Raw genomic sequence first — 21,543 nt, forward strand, 5'->3', positions numbered from 1 at the left:
TTCGTGTCCAAGCAAATCTAAGTTCCTTGAAATTTTGTTTCCAATAATTGATCTCACGAACCCAATTGTGTACACGAAAGTTGTGTTGTTCTCCAGTGACTAGTTTTGTGACTGTTGCATTATCTCCTTCGAAGGTTACTCTCTCAAAGCCGCGTATCCAAGATTGTTGCATTGCAATGAGCAGGGCTTGAAGTTTTGCCTCCAAAACATTATCACATATCATGTCTTTGTTATGTCCAGCTGTTGTATAAAAACCGTCAGAGTCTCTAATTATCCATCCTGCTTGTGGTGTAGTATGCTGTCGGAACCGGCTATCATAATTACACTTAACAAAGTTCCCTTGTGGTCTTGTCCATTGGGAATGTTGTGATTGTTGTTGTCGATGGTTCTGATCAGTTCATGTATCTTCAGACCAGCAGTTAACCCATTCTTTTGCTTCATTGACCGCTTTAGAAAGATCTTGGTGCCAAGTACTTCCTTTTTGTTGGTAAACCAACAGATTCCTACTCTTCCATATTCTCCATAAAGTCAATATAGGTAGTTGTCGTTCAAGCGTAGTAAGATTCTGGTTGTTGTAGCAATCCACTATACCTTGGAACTTGTCCTCAAAGCTAGTTGACAAACTAGTAATGTTGCTGTTAAGATTTTGACTTCCTCTCCATATCGATTGGACGTAGTGGCAGTTAAAAAATAAGTGATATGTTGACTCTTCTTCTTGACAGCAGCGTATACATTGAGGATCTGTAATTATTCTTCTGTGCCTTAACTCTGTACCTGTTGGTAGTGCCCTTGAAAGCATTTGCCATAAAAAGTGTCGTAGTTTGGGAGCTATATCCATTTTCCATACAGCCGTCTTGAAACTTTGGAGTCATGGAGGTGGATGTACTGCCTCAGCTTCATGCATATGTGTTGCCAACCAGTAACCAGATTTTACTATATATAGACCTGAATCATTGTAGTGTCAGCCAAGAAGATCTAGAGTAGGTAATGGGCTTAAGTGAATTTTTTGGATTAGTGACACATCTTCAGCAATGATAATGCTTCGTATGAGTTCCATGTTCCAGGTTCGCCGTTCTGCCATGATAAGATCTTTAACTTGTAAATAGTTCATATATATCCCTTCTATACTTCGTGGAGGTCTTGGTGGATTGGTTAGTAGCCAGAGATCAACCCAGACATTAGTACTGGCGCCATCTCCAATCAAAAAACGCATACCCTGTTGTATCATATCTCGACCCTCGAGCAAAGATTTCCATATAAACGAAGGATGGTTACCAGATACAGCTGTAAAACAGTTACCAGTTGGATAATATCTTGCTTTTGAGAAAGCGTGTAAGAAGACTTGTTGATCTGAACCGTGAACGAGAAAAAGAAGAAGATACATAGAAAACTAACTTTCCATGTCCATTCATTCGTGAAAAAAAAATAAAAAAAATATATATTTTGGTATTTTAAAACCTATCCTAAGAATGACTATCCTGCATATTTTACACTAGTTTTTCTCGTTTCTACTTTGTTCTTATGATTCTATATTTTAAATTGCCTTAATTAACGTAACATGTTGACCCAAAAAATAAAAACTGTCATAACATTTTTCAACTTTATAATCTAAACTTAACTTCTACAAGTAAGCTTATCTAAATGTATATTTTTTGATAATTTTATGTAGCCAATGTAGGTATGAAGATTTGGAAATCTATTTGAACATTTGTCAAAATCTAATGGAACATTATCCTTCCTATTTTATTACTTCCAGATTTCTTTCATTAATAAGATAAGATAACCTTTAATTAAGTCAAACAAAATTAAATTTAAGAGCATTCATGATATATATATATATATATATATATAAAAAAACTTGGGTGAATTAGGTAGGTAGCCAAAATCAAAATAAAAATGAAGAATATAGCAGGTTAATTGGGAAAATTAAGTAACTGACCAAAGGACAATATGAATTTACCAAACTACGCCCGGACGACATACACGCGCTGTTGTGGTGGCAATGGGTACAGATGACGTGTCGGTCTAGTTTTGTAGGTGTGTATACGTAATTTTTAGTAATTAAGATATTATGTGTGTATGGAACAGAAATATCTGCGATATAGTATAAAACTCATATCTAAGTCTGAAATTGCATTGCAGAGGACAATAAGAATAAAAATAAATTTGCACTTTTATTTTTAAAATTTAAAAGTTATGTATATAGATACAAACATTAATAATTTTATAGATGTAAATGGCATGACTCGGAAGTTTGAAGAATTACACATATATTAGAACAATTTTGAATTTAACACATAAAAAGAAGGTTCACTAAACCCTACAGGATACTACCTTCAAAACTCAAACTGGGTAATAGCATTCCAAGGAACATGATATAGAATAATTGTTTGCAAGACCAGAAAATGGAATAGAATGTTAAACCGTAAATTTAGAAAATGGAATAGAATGGTAAACCAAATGTGGGATCGACAGCCTGCTTGAAGCAGCCACAATCGAAAGCCTCGTCGATGGACCTCAGTCTCATTACTCGAAAATCATACAACCTTATTTGAAACAGGGCCTTGTCAACATTTCTAACGAACCAATTCCATTGTCAACATTTCTAATTGCTAAAAACGTAAAGACCATGAGATTAAAAATATATTGTTGTGTGTACTCACCATAATCTTCAACCTTGCTCTGCATTATTTAGCACATTCATCTCCTTTCGCTGCCCCTATCTCCAAACACGCCAACCCGTATCTTACAAACTCATGAGGCTTCACTTCCGTAAGGTAAAACACCTGTAAAGAATCATCACAACAGCCATAAAGAATCATCACGAAGTTCCAATATCAACAACTCCAAATCACTTCCACAACAATCAACTCAAGAATTTCCAAAAAAACTCAATCTTTGAACTTAACTCATCCTTCCAAATTCAAAACAAAGCACTAGATCTAACACATTAGCTATTAAGTTGATACAAGAATAACACATGATCTGGAGTCGTGAGAGCAGAACCTAAATGTCGCTCATCAACAGTTGAAGCTTCTCTTTAAGCACAAGACCATGATGACCACCAGATTTGGGGTTAATGAAAACAACCATTAATAGGGACAGGCCTGAACACATAAATCTGGTTGAATCCTTCAGTTTGATACAGTCACGCATAGCTAGACGGAAATACTCAGGTATCATAAGCTTCNATTGTTTGCAAGACCAGAAAATGGAATAGAATGTTAAACCGTAAATTTAAAAAATGGAATAGAATGGTAAACCAAATGTGGGATCGACAACCTGCTTGAAGCAGCCACAATCGAAAGCCTCGCCGATGGACCTCAGTCTCATTACTCGAAAATCATACAACCTTATTTGAAACAGGGCCTTGTCAACATTTCTAACGAACCAATTCCATTGTCAACATTTCTAATTGCTAAAAACGTAAAGACCATGAGATTAAAAATATATTGTTGTGTGTACTCACCATAATCTTCAACCTTGCTCTGCATTATTTAGCACATTCATCTCCTTTCGCTGCCCCTATCTCCAAACACGCCAACCCGTATCTTACAAACTCATGAGGCTTCACTTCCGTAAGGTAAAACACCTGTAAAGAATCATCACAACAGCCATAAAGAATCATCACGAAGTTCCAATATCAACAACTCCAAATCACTTCCACAACAATCAACTCAAGAATTTCCAAAAAAACTCAATCTTTGAACTTAACTCATCCTTCCAAATTCAAAACAAAGCACTAGATCTAACACATTAGCTATTAAGTTGATACAAGAATAACACATGATCTGGAGTCGTGAGAGCAGAACCTAAATGTCGCTCATCAACAGTTGAAGCTTCTCTTTAAGCACAAGACCATGATGACCACCAGATTTGGGGTTAATGAAAACAACCATTAATAGGGACAGGCCTGAACACATAAATCTGGTTGAATCCTTCAGTTTGATACAGTCACGCATAGCTAGACGGAAATACTCAGGTATCATAAGCTTCTGACGAAGCTCCACTTTATCAACACCAACCCATGTAAGATTAGCGAGTCCACAACCTCTCATCGCATTTGAATCAGCAGTCGTTGTTGATGGCCGTGGTGAACCCACAAATTTCTCCTTCGACGCATCGGTTTTTGATAACGGAGAGTCCATTGCTCTTTCTCTCTCGCCGGAGAAGATGACCCCGAAAAATAAAATAAAATATTTAATTTATGTTCTGTGATCAGAGAGAGAATCAAAAAAAGAGAAATCGAAATCCTTATTTGCTGAATCGATTCCCAGTCTCTCTTAGCCGTCTAGCCGTCGTTCCCTCCGATCCAGTCACAGTCCACGCTGAATCTCTCTCCGTCAATCGCTGGCGAATCTTTCTACAACCTAGAAAGAACTTTCTCCTTCTTTGGCTTGCAAGAGAGAGACAAAGGATAAGCAACTGTTGATCATGTAACAGAAATAACAAAGTAAATAATATAGAAAATAAAGAGAATATTACCTTCTCTTAGTTAGAATGGTTACTCAATGAAATATAGTTTTTTGATGCGTTAGTTCTGCCAATTTCCCAAAAAACTTTTGCCGGCCATGAAAAAAAATTGGAAGTGTAGGATATGCCCAAGAAATAATTAAATACCGGAAAAATCGAACCAAACAGTATAAACCATAGTGAACCGGAAGTTAATGTGTGGGTCTCTCTCTCTCTGCCAATGAAGTCAGTCACTAACACAGTGACTATTAGGCCATAAAAGGCCCATCAATTAAAAATGTCGAGAAACAAAAAAAAACAAAGTCAAGACCGGCCGGCACACGGACACGGCGTCGATAGATATACGTGTCGGACGCACGAAGAATCACAGATCATAATCATTCTTTCAATTTTCACACGGAAGAAGAGGATCTTAAAAAAAACAAAGAGCGAAAGAGAGACCTTGAAGAAGAAGAAGAAGAAGAAAATGGCATTGCAATGGCTGATTCTGTCGTACGTGGTTGCCGCCGAGGTAGCCATCGCCATCATCTTGACTTTCCCTTACCCAATGCTCCTGAAGAAACGCATCGTATCACTTGTCTCGCTCATACTCAATCCCGCCGCCTCCGTCGTCGCCTTCTCTGGATTTCAGCTCCTCGGTAATCGCCCTCTCTCTCTCGTAGATCATCTGATTGTTCCCTTTTTTTCCTTGTAAAGGATCGATACATTCTTTACAATTAGGGTTTCGAGTTGGGAGTGATTTGGTATCTTATTGTTTTGGTTTGTTTTGGCAATTACTCATGTGAATTGTTTGTGTTTCTTGTCAGATATATACTGGAAGAATGAGCATAGGCTAATGTGCTCATCTGAGGTTTGCACTACTACAGAACGTGATCGCTACGAGAAATCTGTAAGTTCATCATCATCTATAGAAAATTTGAACTTATGATCGTGCCTTCACTATTGGTATTAGAATTGAAGCTTATTTAAGTTCTTCATGTATATGTCTTCTTTAATTAAGTGTATAGTAATGTAGAATCATCCGATGATCGAGTTTAGTTGCTTTAATTTAGTTGAATGAAGTATAGAATGTCTCAGTAATGAAACAAAAAATGAGTTCTGAGTAGCACTACCAATTGCATATTTGGTCAGAGACTCGCAGGGTTAGTGCCACTGCTTAGTATTAATCTAAGGTCATGTCTATAGCAAACTTTTCCTTTGAAAGATTTGTCAGAATACATCTAGTGGTGCCATATTCTTTTCATGCCCTGTTCTTCTGAATATGTTGATGAGATTTCAACTTTATCTTAGCCGTTTCAGTTTGCGCTTGAATTTGGGGGGTTCTATCTGTTACCTGCTACATTTAATTTGGGCTTAAGTTATCCTAGCGTCGAAATGTCTCAGCGGTTACTTACTGGTGTACTTGTGTTTCAGATCTATAAGGCTCAGAGGAATGTGGTTCTCTGTGCAGCTGGGATCCTTCTCTACTGGTATATTATCAACTATAACACACTCCACACTTCATACTTGGCACTTATGTATGTATTTGACTATTTCTCTCATATTCACTAACAGGTGCATCTTCCGCATCTGCAAGTACCACAAAGATATTGAGCGTTTGGAGGAATTAGAGAAGAGATGCAAAGACGAGTAGAAGTCTCCCCAAGTCTGAGAGTCTGGTTCTTCTGTTATAGTATCACCACGGCTTGTGAGTAGTTCAAAAAAAAACTGAATGAGACCAGGATTGATTTATCTTGAGAATATCTTTGCGCAGACCCTTTTTGTGTGTATTCCTTTTGCAACTTTTGGTTTACTTTCCGAGGAACAACAGGCTCTGTTTATTTCACGTCCAGAATTCACCTTTACTGATTAAAGTTGTTGCAAGAAACCTAGATCAGTACTTCGAGTAAAATTTGCAATTGTATGTGGATTGACTTGGGACTGCCCTGCCAAAGCCAAGCTGAGCTGGGACTCACCCTTTACTTGAGAATAAAGAGGGTCTGAGCAAACTTATTAAATCTCTTTGGTTTTCGTTTTGGCTATAACTGCATGCTGGTCTTGCTTAATTCAGACTGAGCTGGCTGGAACACTATATCTAGACCGGTCTATAGAGCTGGAGCAGATCGGTTAAATGCCCATTAGAACTAGGAGGAAATATGTGTTTGAAAGTCTATGGAGGAGACCACCCAAAACAAGGAATAAACCCCATTATCGAACCAAACATGAAAGGATTCCAGAACCAACGGGAAAGCAGCTAGTCTCGTTCTCGTATTGACTACACCAAAACAACGGTTACCTCTATGGTTGGGGCATTATTTTTTACGGCCCGGATTATTTTAACGTATTTTAAACTAAAAAATAAGGAAATATTAAACGATCTTAAGTCTTAACTAAAGATTACACTAGTAATATTAGTTTATTACAATGGAAGTGGAGAGTGTACAGTGTACACTAAACTGTTAAGCTACGTGACGTGTCAACGTATGAGAGGTGTAAAACGGCGTTGTCCGCTGTTAGAACTTGTCGGAAAGTGAAGTATATGTGGTCCAATAGCAATTCCATCTCGTGACACAACCGGGTTCTACTAGAATTAAAATAATCAAAACCCAATCATGATTGAGCACATAATAATGTTTCCCCAAATATCCTTCTTATAGATAATAATTAAATTAATCATCTAGATTCTAGAATAATCAAAACCTTTTAAAAAGTCCCCAAGCCACTTTTCAAATTTTCCCTTCTACTAAAAAAATCCACAACTTTATTATTACCGAAATTTTAAAACCACAACTTTGTTGTATTTTTTTTTACCAAGAATTCAAAACCTAAACTTAGGGTTTTATACTTATAATTTTTTAAGAATTTTAGATTTTACCACAAAACAAAACCAAAATCTCTGAGTCTATGAGAGATCCAAAAAAAAAGAAAAAATGAGAGGTGGATGTCAGAAATCGAGAGCGAAAGAAAATAAAAAAGATGCGGCTACTGGTTGGGAATATCCTTCAGCATCTTTAACCGCACCTTTTTTTATGTTCTCTTTTAAGATTTTTTCGGTTTAAAAAGCATCTTCTTCTCCCTCCTCTTCCTTCCTTCATCATCATCTCCTTCACCACTCTCGTTTCTCTCTTCTTCTCATCTCAAATCCCTTCTCTCTCTCTTTCTCTCCTATATACAGAGAGAGATCCACAAAAAAACTACCAAAGTACGTTTCTTCAAGCGTTACTTTTCCAATTTCCCAATATATATAATTGTGTGAGCCGCCGTGAACAACAATTAATCATGACTTCTCGTCTGAGTTTGCTAATATTGTATATCTGCGCCACCCTCGTCGTGGTGTCGAACGGTGAGCCTCAGAGATTTATCGAGCCTGCCAAAAGTGACGGTTCCGTTAATTTTCTAGTGATCGGAGATTGGGGTCGCCGTGGCTCCTTTAATCAGTCTGTCGTTGCGTATCAGGTTTTAGTCCCAACATTATTCGTATCATTACATATATGGAATATTCTAATAGTATTATTCTCTGTCCTCGTACAGTGACGTGTTTAATTAAATCAATTCAATTAATTAATTTACGCAGATGGGAAGGGTTGGAGAGAAGATAGGTTTAGATTTCGTGGTCTCTACGGGAGACAACTTCTACGACAATGGTTTGTTCAGTGAACACGATCCAAATTTCGAACAGTCTTTCTCTAACATCTACACTGCTCCTAGTCTCCAGAAACAGTGGTACAGTGGTAATGATCCTTTCCATAATCCCAAAACCTTTTTGATTCAATTTGTTATTTGAATTTTGGTTTGAGTTTTTCTCATCAAATGAAAATGATACAGTTTTGGGGAACCATGACTATAGAGGTGACGCAGAAGCTCAGCTGAGCTCTGTTCTTCGTGAAATCGACAGCCGTTGGATCTGTCTCCGATCATTCGTCGTCGATGCAGAGTTAGTAGAGATGTTCTTCGTCGACACGACTCCTTTTGTGAAAGAGTACTACACTGAAGCAGATGGTCACACATACGATTGGCACGCGGTTCCTTCTCGCAACTCTTATGTCGAAGGTCTCCTCCGTGACCTCGAAGTTTCTTTGAAGAGTTCTAAAGCGAGATGGAAGATTGTTGTCGGTCACCATGCAATGAGAAGCATTGGACATCACGGAGACACTAAAGAGCTCAACGAAGAGCTTCTTCCTCTTCTTAAAGAGAACGGTGTTGATCTCTACATGAACGGACACGACCATTGTCTTCAACATATCAGTGATGAAGACAGTCCTATTCAGTTTCTTACTAGCGGTGCTGGATCCAAGGCTTGGAGAGGAGATATTGACCCAGTGACCAACAATCCCAAGGCTCTGAAATTCTATTACGATGGTCAAGGGTTCATGTCCGCTCGGTTCACTCACTCAGACGCAGAGATTGTCTTCTACGATGTCTTTGGTGAGGTTTTGCACAAATGGGTTACTTCTAAACAACTTCTTCACTCCTCTGTTTGAAGTAAAAAAAAAATGCCTAAAAAAATTGGCTTCATTGTAATTTTGTATCATATATTAAGTCCTATTGCAGGCTAGGTAGGCTTCCTGCTTAGTTTTAGCATCCCTACCATATTTTAGCTCTAGCTTTATCCCATCACAATATCATATAAATGTACGATCTTTTATCTCGGATTTGATACAACTGTAATGATGCCCTTAATGGGTTTCTTCTTTATGTTACATAAGTTAGTCTATTGCATTACAGAATACAGACCATTTCTTAGTTCAATACAAAGTGGTACCTTGCATCCACATGGCTCTCTACATCCCAGAGGAACGATCCAAAGGTCACAGCCTCCAAGACGAGTCTCTTCATCCCACCAAAGCTGATATTTATCTGTTCGTCCTTGGATGAATCCACAGTACCTTCCGGTGTTAATACGATCTCAGGCTTACCAAACAATGCCTCTGTGTGCTTCTCAATGATCCTAACTGCTTCTCTTGATCTTATAGTGGCGTATCTCTGAAGCGTCTCTGCATCAAACGACATCACGTATGACCTTAACCGGGATGGTTTAATCTCGCTGCCAAAGCCCTTAGCGCTAACTCCGCCAGCAAATGCACCAACCTCTGGGTGAGACGATACAGCCGAAGGCCGCTCTGTTTGATCAACGCTTGTTTTACTATCATCCAACCCACCTGGAAGAATCTTCATGGTTTTCTCAAGCTGAAACCTTTGGTCTACCCTCTTCAAGAAGTATCCATACATGACAGAAGCAGCATAAACTTGTCCAACTCTGAGCTTGCTAATCTGTGCGACAGAGGCCAGATCACCCATTCTGCTTCCAAGAATCAGTGCTAGATGGTTGTGAATCATCTCGTACATCTCGGGAGAGTGAAGCTGCTCAAGTTTATCTACTTTGGTCGGCCAAGTATCAACACGACCAGACGGATCAGAAGATGGGCTTACTGATGGTACAAGTGATACGTTAGCTTCCATGAACTTTTGAACCACCAATGCGTACAAAATCTCTTCCAACGTCCTTCTTCTCTCATTTTCCTTCAACTCTGCAATCCTCCTACAAGCCGAAAACAATTCCCATAATCAAACTCGTATTCAAATTCCAAGCTTTGTGTGTCTTAGAACTAGGTCTCGCATTTGTATATATCATGACTAGTCAAATTCGTTATGGTATTTATATCTACAAACAAAGAAAAGCACACAATATCATCTCTTTCACTAACAACCTTAAGCAAGATTTAATATCAAGATCAATGGAAGTTGTCAAGAAATCAGTTCCAAATTTTTCAGGTGCGTGTGGTAATCAATAATAGTGTTCATAGATTGTTGTAACAAACCTGTAAAGAACGATGTCGGTTCCAGGTACAGAGGAAGCATCTTTGTTCTGTCCCTCAGAGTCCCGATCAGTTTGAAGCTGCTCAAGCTGCTGTTCAACAGCTGCAGGCACAAGATGAGGATGGCTCAACAAAATCTGAGACAGAAACTGACCAGCAGGCGACTCCAGCTGAAGCGGTGCGATCGGTTTAGGGGAAGAACCAGAGGAAGCATCACTAGACGCTGAAGAAGCTCTAACCACAAAACTTCTCCGAGTTTTAGCAGTCGTTGTTAAGCTTTGCAACGCGTTTTGCTGCAAGTTGATAAAACCAACAATTAAAAAAAACACCAAGAACATAAAAATCCTTAAATAGTGGAAAGCTTGACTTTTTAGTACTTTCAGGTTCACAAATCAGATTTGAACACAACCGGATCGGAATATTTGGTTAATTGAATCAAGAAGAAGAGATTTGAGACATACCCTGGAACGAAGTCTAAGTCTTGAACCAGAACGCGTGAGCCCAGGGCCACTGGCGGTAAGGAACATAGATCCAGAACCGTTGTCGGAAGTTCTAGGTGGTAAGACGGGAGATCGAACCAAACTCGCCGTCACGGCATCCATGGTTGCTCTCTGAGAGTAGAAAAGAGAAGAAAAATCGAAGTTTTGGTCGGAGATAAGACGAAGAGCTTTGAGAGAGAGAGAGAGAGAGAGAGAGAGAGAGAGAAAAGTATTAAAAAATGGCGATCGATTGATATTACTGGTAAACAGACTTTGGTTTGGTTGGTTTAGTTCTTTGACAAAAATAATGAGAGACGGGTTCGATTATTTATATCATAAAATGAAAATAATTCTCAAGAAAATATATTATTCGCTTACATATTTTTGTGACCATGGAAATTATATGATGAGGTCGTGGTCATTGTGTGTCCTTCCTTGTACAATAACGATATTATAAAAATCGAATAATAATTCTTTTTGTAGTGTATAATTCAAAGTTTTTGAACACAATAATATTAATATCTAAAAACCTGCACTAGAAAGTTCGAAAGAAAAAATATTTCAAGTCATATAACTCTAAACCACATTTGTATTCGTATTTTTGTGCAATCAAGAACTTCTTAGAAATTATAAGGTGACTTAATATAGTCAAAGCTTAAATCATATTTTCCACATCCACTAGGTTTTTAATTTTTATATATTTTTTTACTAATCTTATAAGTTTCACTTTGCGCAAACTAAACGAGAAAAGTACTGTAGAGTCAGTCAAACTAAACAAAGGAAGAGAAACGATGAGAGCCACCAACTGCTGTTGTGTCCATTCCCACTTACACGTATTACTATTATTATAACGTTTTGTTTTGTTTTGTTTTGTGACGCATGGGCTATTTTATCCCCACGGCCACTAGGGCCCAAATAACTCATTCCTCTTGAAACAACCTTAGCCTCACGGTCGATTCCGTTACGTGTTTGCAATTTCCACGTCTTTTTTTTTATTCTTTTCAGTCGGCGTATAAATTGAGTAATCTTTTTTTAAGAAAATTTGTTGGTAATTGATAGAGATAGAGACAGAGAATCTTAAGTTTTATCCACTCCGTTGACCGTTGAACAAGAGATAAGATAGAGAATAAAAATTTAATTGTTAAATACGAATGATTAAAACTAGATTAATGGCTTTTTTAAATCTTACGGAAGATGGGTCTATTATTATTTTGGGTGGTTCATTAATCAATTAATTTAGGAACTTACGTTACAAACTTGCAATTATTTTCACGTGGCATGAAGTTGAAGAACCGACCAATTATTACAAGACACTCTTCTTCTCTTACCTATCTTCTTCTTTACCTTGTTCGATTTGATCAAACAACTCACACATTTCCAAATCCTCCTAACACTCTCTTGCGTGTCATCTTCTCTCTCTCTCTTTATAATCCCTGAGTTTTCACGTCTCAAGTTTGATTAACTTCTTGAATTCCCAGATTGACCTGTAAATCATGGCTTCCATGAGTTTCGCCTTGAACCGTTTCTCTGGTCTCGCCTCTAAAACCAGCTTATCAGCTGACTTCGATTCTTCAACTCGCCGGAGTTTCCTACCTCCGACTAGAGTTGGTCTAAAGATCTCTTCCGCCGCCGAATCGGAGCCTGATCTCAGTGTCACTGTTAATGGCTTGAAAATGCCCAACCCTTTCGTGATCGGGTCTGGTCCACCGGGTACCAACTACACCGTCATGAAGCGAGCCTTTGATGAAGGTTGGGGAGCCGTCATCGCCAAAACTGTAAGCTCTCTTTCTCTTCAATCTGGTTTCCTTAGAAAATTGAGATTTGACTTTTGTTGATGATTGAATCTGTTCTGCGTTGACTATATTGAGTTTTCGAGTTCTTGATTCTGATAATCATAGTACCAAGAACAGAGGATTTGGGTGTGTTTGTGTATGATGATGATGAAGATGATTGAGTTTGGTTTGAATCTGTGGTTGGATGATTTAGGTATCACTAGATGCATCCAAAGTTATCAACGTGACACCTCGATATGCCCGGCTACGAACCGGATCAAATGGATCAGCCAAAGCAGATGTAATTGGATGGCAGAACATAGAACTCATTAGTGACCGACCTCTCGAAACCATGCTCAAAGAGTTTAAGCAATTGAAAAAAGAGTACCCTGATCGGATCCTTATAGCTTCCGTCATGGAGGAATACAACAAAACTGCTTGGGAAGAGCTCATCGACCGTGTTGAACAAACTGGTGTTGTGAGTTTCCCCCTCCAAAAACACAGATTCTTAAGGTTTCTCCTCTTGTCTAATATTAGAATACATGTTGAAGAGACTGTTCTGGATACTTGTTTTTGTAGGATGCTTTAGAGATCAACTTCTCGTGTCCTCACGGTATGCCAGAGCGCAGAATGGGTGCTGCTGTTGGACAAGATTGTGCACTTCTCGACGAGGTTTGCGGATGGATTAATGCTAAAGCTACAGTTCCTGTATGGGCTAAGATGACTCCTAATATCACTGACATAACAGAGGTGTGTGACATCTAAGTTATTGCAAAACCGTTATTGCTACTCTGTTTTGCTATGCTTTAACCATTTTTTTTTTTTTTGTAATCTTTAAATAGCCTGCTAGGGTATCTCTTAAGTCAGGTTGTGAAGGAATTGCAGCTATCAATACAATCATGAGTGTAATGGGAATTGATATGAAGACGCTTCGTCCTGAGCCATGTGTTGAAGGGTTAGCTATATATAGCATTCTTACAAACGTAAAAATAGTTTAGCAACTCTTGTAATACATAACAAGAAATGTTAATGTAGTTAGTGTTTTGCAGTTACTCAACTCCAGGAGGCTACTCTTATAAGGCCGTTCGCCCAATTGCGCTTGCGAAAGTTATGAGCATAGCCAAAATGATGAAATCTGAGTTCAGTGGGAATGATTACTCGCTTTCGGGAATTGGAGGTGTTGAAACTGGCTATGATGCGGCTGAATTCATTCTCCTCGGATCAAATACTGTACAGGTGGCTATACTCAACACTCTCCTCACTTTTTATGTTTTTAAACTTTATTCCGTGAGAAGCTTAGTTTACTGCTTTTTGTTGGAAGGTATGCACTGGTGTGATGATGCACGGCTATGGTCATGTGAAAACCCTTTGCGCCGAGCTTCAAGATTTCATGAGACAGCACAACTTCTCTACGATAGAAGACTTCAGAGGGTATGAACAACTTTTCTTATAGGCTTTTATATCCTTCTTTACCCTTGCTGAGCAGTTTTTGTCATGTTGTTTGTTGTTAGCTTAGGCATTCGCTGCAGTACTTTACAACACACACGGACTTAGTTAAGAGACAAAAAGAAGCAGTTGAGCAGAGAAAAGCCGAGAAGAGAGGCTTGAAATCCGACAAAGATTGGACCGGAGATGGGTTCGTGAAGGAGACTGAGAGTATGGTTTCTAACTAAGGTACTAGCCTGGTGAAGTGATGGTTAAAGCATAGCAAAACCACAAAGGCACTTCCTTTCAATTGTTTCAAAATCAACTCATTCATCTTGTATCCATAGCCACAGCGTTTTCTTTGTTCGTTTAACTTGGCTTAATTTTTGGCCAATAATAAAAAAATATCATAGTCATAGAGACTCGAGCTTTAAAGATTGTACTGATTCCGTGAAAGCGGTTAAAGGAATGATTTACTTAAACCAATAATGCTCCATGAAGCAAGACTTTTATTACGCTAGTGTAACTTTTTATAATATATGTATATCAAGGGGTTTATAGCAATCTTGGAAAATAATAATTTAGAAAAAACACTCTTTTTATTTACCTTTAGGCTTGAAATCTATCAACAACATTTTCTTTGTTCTTGTCGTTGTGTACCATTCATCTTGTATCCATATATAGCAACTGGTCTTTAAGGGTGAGGGTAACCGAACTTTTAGAGGCTTCAACATGCTCAAAAGCAAACAACATCTGCTGAGAAACTTAGAGAAGCATCACCCGCTTTGAAAGTAATGTTGTCACCAAAAATAATGCTCGAGTGACTTTCTTCAGTTGGATGGTTCTAATTCATGTTTTTGGTCAAGGAATGGTACTTTTATATTTTAGCTCCTTGGTTCTTCTCCTATGTCTGATGCGCACTCACATGGTGTCTTTGATATGGTCTAATTCGGAATTGATTTTAAATCGTATAATAAAATCAAGTAAATAAATAAGAAACTGAACGAACCCAAGTAAATTTTTGGTTAATTTAATTCGACATGAATAATTAATGAAAAAAAGGGAAAAAGGTAAAGAAATGTGCAAAGACTAGGCTTGAACCGTGCATCACTTACCACCGAAGAAACGACTACTTCTACCAACTGATCCACAGTGAATATGACTACTACTTTCGCAAATTAGTTACAGTAAAACCTCTATAAATTAATAAACACTATAAATTAATAAATTTTGATGGTTCCAAGTTGGGACAGTATAAAAATTAACAATATTCGATAAGATAATAAGATAATAATTTTATTGAAATCTCCATGTAAAATATGGTCCCAATAATATCATAAATTAATAATCATGTAAATATATATATATATATATATATATATATACTAATATGATAGTGTATGTTTCTCCTAAAACTCATTTCTATAGAACAATTGTAATGTTGTATTTTTAAACTATAATGATATCTCTAAAATATTTTATAACATGTCATACAAATAATTAAATTTTAAAGTTTTAATTTTTAGATATGCATCATTTACAATTCGATAATTTGACAGATTATTAAAATAGGAGAATTGATATTATTATTCATAGATTTGAATTTATGTGTCTCATGTGTATAAGTCAATTTGTCTATAATATTTGTAATTTATTGTAAATAGTGCTTTCTAAATATTACAAGTTCAATTCCTAAACCATAAAATTTATAACATCCGAAAGTTTAATCTTATTTTGCTATAGTTGTTCCAATTCATAATTTTTAAAAAATTAAACAATTAAAAATTTATCTATAAATTAATAATTATTAATTTACACTATAAAATAATAATTATTAATTTATAGATAAATTAATATCACTATAAATTAATAAAATGTCTTGGTCCCAACATTATTAATTTATAAAGGTTTTACTGTATATATAAATGCAATCGAATAAGACTCACCGACATTAGAAAAAACTCACACTGTAAAAAGTATACCAATTTTTTATATATTATTATACTCCAAGAACACTAATACGATAAAAGAACAAAAAAAAATTTGGGTTTTTCTCGTCGAATTAGGGTTTTTCTCGCCGGAATTAGAATTAGGGTTTACTTTCGCCGGAATCAATGGCTAACTTCAGGAATCTTCAAGATTTAGATCTAGTAGGTGAAATCGCTTCCATCATAAACTTCTCTACCGAAAGATTTCTAACGCGCCTTGAGGTAATGGATGTATATGCGTTTCATGTTGCGCACCCTTTTCCTATATCTGGAGAGGTCGACGTAAAAGCGCGTCCTGCGCCTTTGTCCAGGCGCGCTGGTCTGTTTTTCTATAATGCAAACCACTATAGAGATAGGTACGAATGAGATTTTCATTAAGCATGGATTTTGATCATTATACATATATTTTATATCAAACCAAAATAAAAGGTCAAGAAATAACAAGAACAACCTAGTGTTAACATGGAAATTTGGAAGCAAACTAGAACAATATGCTTTTTCATAGCATCAAAATCACAATGCGCATTTTCAGAACAATTACAAACACATCATCCATATTTGCATTCAATTTTATCAAAATCCTATCTATATATGTATGCTCAAAATTTATCTTTATCGTTGGTCATGTATATAAAGTTTTGGTTCATGTTTGAAAAAATACACTCTAGTGCAATACAAAAGAACAAAGCCATAATAATTTTAGTTGAAGTGGTTAGTGATATGTAAATGTAACTTGGATCAATCGCAAGGTCGTGACAGTTGATTAGAATTGTATATGCTTAATCAAGGTGAAAATGTATAGGCCAAACAAGATGAAAGGTCATGATATCATTTAGTTCGTAAATTATCCAAACAAGATGAGAGGTTATTTTAATTTAACTTAAAATGCTTTCTTAATACCATTTTTTTTACAAAAAATCGTTCTGTTTCTTTCATTATAAGTATAGAGTTTTTATGCAAAAAAAAAAAATCATCCAAATGACTATGTAACATTATTTTCTATGTCAAACGAATGGAGGTCAATTACTCGTTGTCAAAAAGTGATATGTCATATAATTTGACTTTTTTTTTTTTTGAAGTGTAAAATTTTAATTTTGTTACTCTAATCAGTTTATTTCTGAAAAAATTGCCGCGAGAAAGAGAGCCGCCACCAACTTTGATCCGCCTCTCCGGTTGCCCTTCCGGTGCCGGAGAGGGCTCCATCCCGATTAGTTTTTCTTTTCCTTGTAGTTCCTTTTCAGTCTCCCGCTTCTTGCTATAGTGTCGCCGTCGGTTTGGATGCTTCTCAAAGGTGGTGGATCCGGCGATTCCTCGGTGTGTGAAGCGAAGATCCGTTGGGTGGAGGTCGTCGGTGAAGGCTCTGATGCAGGCCTTGGCGGACAGCGTCGGATCTTGGGCATGTCGGGTGGATCTGTGGCGAATTAGTCTTCTGTTTTGTCACTAGTGGTTTGTGGCGGTTGGATGTCGCTGGCGGTTGTCACTGGCGAAACCGGTGCTTTGTGGCTTCGGAGAGCAGTGAGGGATGAAGCTTTCTTCGACAAGCTTCAGTGGTGGGGTTTAGGTTCTTCTTCACATCTTACCTCTCATATCAGCCATGGCGGTGTCCTACAGCAAGGGTGGTGGCGTTTTTGTTTTTTTTTTCAGTCTGGCCAAGTGGTGAATGTCTCGTAACTGAACGGAAGTGATGTCGTCACTTTGAACTTGCACTGTGAGGTGATGATATGCTAATATGTGCTCCAATTTCTAATTTTGATGATTAGCATTCTGGTTTTGTATAGTTAGTTCGGAGAACCATCTATTTCGCCAGTTATTATAGCTTCATGACTCTTTATGACTCTTGGTCGGGTCAGTCAGATGTATTGTCCGTTTTAGGTTTAAGATCGGAAAAGGGAAAACCAGAGAGACCAAACTTTTCTGATAATGCGCCTTTGGGTGTTGAAGCTATTGAGACAAGTTCTTCACGTCGATCATGAGGATCTCATAGCTGGATTTTGAGCTGATTTCAGTATTAGCTTAGGCCTCCTCTGTGTTAGTATTTGTTTTCGTGTCATTTATGTCAATTTAGGTGGTTTAAGAGATGATTTCACTCCGAGTCGTGGAGTGTTATCTATCTCATTGTGGTTAAAAAATGCAATGGTTCTCGATTGGGTAGCGTTGGATCCGCCTAGTGTTCCAGGGTTGTACTTGATCAACCAATACATTTGTTTTGGTCCAAGTCTAGAGAGGTGAATGTAATGTGCTTTTGATTTGGTTGTAACTTTGATTTGGTGAATGAAAGTTGATGTTGAGCCAAAAAAAAAAAATCAGTTTATTTCTGTAACTATTAAAGTAAGACGTGAATGTCTGATACTCTGATACATTGGCAATTATGTTATGTATGCAGCATAACATTTAACAAAAGACATTAAATTCATAATTTACAAGGATTAAATGCATTAGGGACCAATTTAAGAATATAAACCGGATATGAATTTAGTCGGGTTAAGTTAATGCAAAAACAAAACCGGTTCAACCGGTACACAACCACAAAGAATATGTTCGGTTTTGGCGACAAAGGTTTGCCGAAGTAACCCAAAGAAAACGTTGTTGATAGAGCATTATTGGTTTAAGTAAATCATTCGTTTAACCGCTTTCACGGAATCTGTACAATCTTTAAAGCTTGAGTTTATGACTATGATATTTTTATTATTGGCCAAAAATTAAGCCAAGTTGAACGAACAAAGAAAACGCTGTGGCTATGGATACAAGATGAATGAGTTGATTTTGAGAGGGGCTGAAAGAAGACTCACAGTGCAAGCGGCATGATCCCCAAAATTTAAAGCTTCTCCCTGCTACTCACCACTTATATTGCAGAAATATCACCAAAATTTGTGAAAACTACGAGACAAGTGTAAATCCAACCCAAAAAAAAAGCAAGATACACTACGCAGATTTTACTGAGAAGATGAAAATGCATGCTTCTGTCAGATACAAGTATTGCAGGTAACTCTGGTATGGTTTGCTTAGGAAGCCTCCAACTTAAGGGACTGTAACCATTAAATGATTAGTTGCAGGGAAAGGAGTGTGTGCACCATTGGAACACTAAAAGTAAATGGGTCTCATAAATAATTAACCATCCAAGGTAACCTTTTCTGCACACAAAAAAAAACTCTTTCTGCAATCTGCATAATGGAGTTTCAAAATGTAAATGTCTTCACAGAGTAACCGTAGCTGAATATCAAAATCAAGCAACTCATGGTGGTTCGAAGAAGCATTTTGTACGATCCTATACAGAAACCATTGAGCAACGGGCATTAAGAACAGAGAGTACCAAAGGTCAAAACTTAACTCCAAGAAATCATTCAATCTTCTGCGTATCAGCCTACCAGCCACTTGCACTCTTTAAAAATGATAAGGACAAAAGTTAAAATGGGAAAATCAAAATCTAAGCATACGTACTTTGCAAGAACACCAACAGGAAAAATGAAAGAGGCTTTTGCAATGAGTCTACCTACAGTACTATAAACAAGGAGGAAATTAAGCTAACCCAAGGCAGCAAAACGAAGTCAAATATGGAAAACAGAAAGAAGGATGAGAGACAAATGAATGTTCAAAGAAGATGACAAAAGAGAAAGAAAAAAAAGATTATAGGTATTGTAACATGGACTATTCAAGTGGCATTGCACTTGGAACATAAGAGCACACAAATGGTGCGCAAAATTTGTCTAGAGATTCTCCAAGATCCACTTCTTTAAAGGATCCGTCCTGTCCAATGATGTAAGCTGTGTAGCGCATCATCCTCGAGTCTTTGCCTCTATCAAAAACCACAGCGACTTTCTTCACCTCATCAATGAAGAAATGTGACGACATATACGAAAACATAAACTCATCATCAACGGCGGTGAGTACTTTTGTATTCACTGATAAGAAGAACTTGCTGCTCCATGACACCGAGTTGGGCCCAATCTTAGTTGTAACCCAGATCTCCATCTGTAATGTATATTCACGCTGAAATAACACAGCAAGCTGCTCATCTCTAACATTAGATAGAGTCACAGTATCTTCAGGACACCACTCAAAGGGCAGAGGCAAACGCGGCCCAAACGTCTCTCTTGTAATCAAAACAGATTAGGAAACTATGATCTCCTTGGCTGGGGGTTTTTTGAATACATCTCTTCAGCAAACCAATATGTATTTCCCTTGAGAGAGACACCACGGCTATAAGAAACTATGACCCAGTCTTGTCCAGAGACATCAAGAACCCTCCATGAAGAATCACAAGAGTTAAAGTCGTAGATTTTGAACTCAACAACTTCGGCTCCGTCGTGATCATCAACCATAATAAAACTCAAGATTTTGTGGGATTTGGTGCTGCTATTGTATCCGAGGGCATACGAATAACCATCCAATCTGTGAGAAATACTATATGTGGGTGCCTCGATCCACCGGGGTTGCCCACCACAATACGGGTTAAAAACCACGAGCCTAGGGTTGTCTTTCAGGATGCATAAAAGTAAACCGTCGCAGTGAAAGATTTGACGTACAAGTATTTGATCTGAAGCGTCGGGGAAAATAAGTGTACCTTGACGTTCTATGCATAATTCAACCTTGTTGTGAAGATTTACGCTCATCAAATAAACCCTAAAATCCATCATCACGACCACCATAAACTCTCTTTTCTTTGCTGCTAGTTTGGCTTGACCACCGAGGTGCTTCTTTTAAAAGCTCCTATGTCTGGTCAAAGTGTTCCACTTTTTGCAAGTAGATCGAACTCTTCTCAGAAATGTCACCGGAACCACCTTAGAGAGCACCTCCTCCGCCAAATCCCTTGGAAGATCCGAAAAATCCTTTGGAAGATTGGACATTGAGGATCGATGTCACCTTATAAAATATAATTAAAAAAAAACCTTTTCTTTTCCTCCGTAAAAGTTTACAAATTTCTAATTTTTTCCTTCCGCCTCTTTGCTTCAAAGATCAGAGATGCATACATACGTGGCTGAGTGAGACAAATAAATAAGAAAACTTTTGGATTCACCGTAACCTCGTTTGTTCACCATCTTAATTAACCAATCCAAATATAACAATATATATTATATTATATTAAAAAAAAATTAAAATTAAAATAAAAAAATAAAAAGACAAAAAAATTAAGAAAATAAATTCTGTAGATATTTTATTAAGTAAATTATGTCGGTTTGGTTTATAAAAGAGGATTAGAGTTTAAGTTTAATAATTTATTTATTTTTGAATAATTAATAATATTTTTTAATAATTTTTAATAATAAATCAAATTTAATAAATTTTTGGTGTTTTTAAACATCTATATAATTATATATTACATTTATTATATTTTAACTGCTATTGCATCGGTTGTTCAGCCAATCGTAAAACTCCCGTAAACACATCTATTTTAAAACGTTAAACTAGTAATTCAAAACACTTAATAACGCTTAAAACCGGAACCGCTCATATCTGTAACCTTTCGCAACCGCAACTGCAAACGTTGTGTTTGAACCAATCAGACTCTTAATTGAAAAATATAAAATTAAATAAAATTTAAAAAAATATTATTGTTATTAAAAAAATATAGATATTACTCGCACACAATAAATAAAGATATTACTAATTTACT

The 21,543-nt window shown here is 37.1% G+C and overlaps 4 protein-coding genes, 2 long non-coding RNA genes and 1 pseudogene across 7 annotated transcripts; 3 read left to right on the forward strand and 4 right to left on the reverse strand.

Moving 5' to 3' along the window:
• Positions 2,204-3,128, reverse strand: LOC104765622. The gene is made up of 2 exons (XR_763902.2): positions 3,007-3,128; positions 2,204-2,786 (listed from the first exon to the last, which is right to left on the reverse strand). It is a non-coding gene; the product is annotated as an uncharacterized LOC104765622 (long non-coding RNA).
• Positions 3,198-4,587, reverse strand: LOC104765621. The gene is made up of 3 exons (XR_763901.2): positions 4,486-4,587; positions 3,813-4,396; positions 3,198-3,592 (listed from the first exon to the last, which is right to left on the reverse strand). It is a non-coding gene; the product is annotated as an uncharacterized LOC104765621 (long non-coding RNA).
• LOC104765623 lies at positions 4,758-6,376 on the forward strand. The gene is made up of 4 exons (XM_010489371.2): positions 4,758-5,111; positions 5,280-5,362; positions 5,887-5,942; positions 6,028-6,376. Exons 1-4 carry the CDS (start codon positions 4,940-4,942, stop codon positions 6,104-6,106), a joined length of 390 nt encoding a protein of 129 aa, XP_010487673.1. The 5' UTR covers positions 4,758-4,939; the 3' UTR covers positions 6,107-6,376.
• LOC104765625 (purple acid phosphatase 17-like) lies at positions 7,527-9,104 on the forward strand. Its single transcript, XM_010489374.2, has 3 exons — positions 7,527-7,908; positions 8,027-8,183; positions 8,278-9,104. Exons 1-3 carry the CDS (start codon positions 7,732-7,734, stop codon positions 8,931-8,933), a joined length of 990 nt encoding a protein of 329 aa, XP_010487676.1. The 5' UTR covers positions 7,527-7,731; the 3' UTR covers positions 8,934-9,104.
• LOC104765624 (UV-B-induced protein At3g17800, chloroplastic) lies at positions 9,062-11,042 on the reverse strand. Its single transcript, XM_010489373.2, has 3 exons — positions 10,730-11,042; positions 10,272-10,561; positions 9,062-9,991 (listed from the first exon to the last, which is right to left on the reverse strand). The coding sequence occupies exons 1-3, from the start codon at positions 10,868-10,870 to the stop codon at positions 9,193-9,195; spliced, it is 1,230 nt and encodes a 409-aa protein (XP_010487675.1). The 5' UTR covers positions 10,871-11,042; the 3' UTR covers positions 9,062-9,192.
• Positions 12,022-14,482, forward strand: LOC104765626 (dihydropyrimidine dehydrogenase (NADP(+)), chloroplastic). 2 transcript variants are annotated; one of them, XM_010489376.2, is made up of 7 exons: positions 12,022-12,522; positions 12,734-12,997; positions 13,099-13,269; positions 13,362-13,474; positions 13,569-13,755; positions 13,841-13,950; positions 14,031-14,482. In XM_010489376.2, exons 1-7 carry the CDS (start codon positions 12,241-12,243, stop codon positions 14,071-14,073), a joined length of 1,170 nt encoding a protein of 389 aa, XP_010487678.1. In that variant the 5' UTR covers positions 12,022-12,240; the 3' UTR covers positions 14,074-14,482. The 2 variants fall into 2 exon arrangements, with proteins under 2 accessions (XP_010487678.1, XP_010487677.1); XM_010489375.2 differs by having other exon boundaries at positions 12,024-12,522; positions 14,036-14,482.
• Positions 19,578-20,776, reverse strand: LOC104767596 (annotated as a pseudogene).

The sequence above is a fragment of the Camelina sativa genome, chromosome 19, assembly GCF_000633955.1.
Source record: "Camelina sativa cultivar DH55 chromosome 19, Cs, whole genome shotgun sequence".
NCBI lineage: Eukaryota > Viridiplantae > Streptophyta > Magnoliopsida > Brassicales > Brassicaceae > Camelina > Camelina sativa.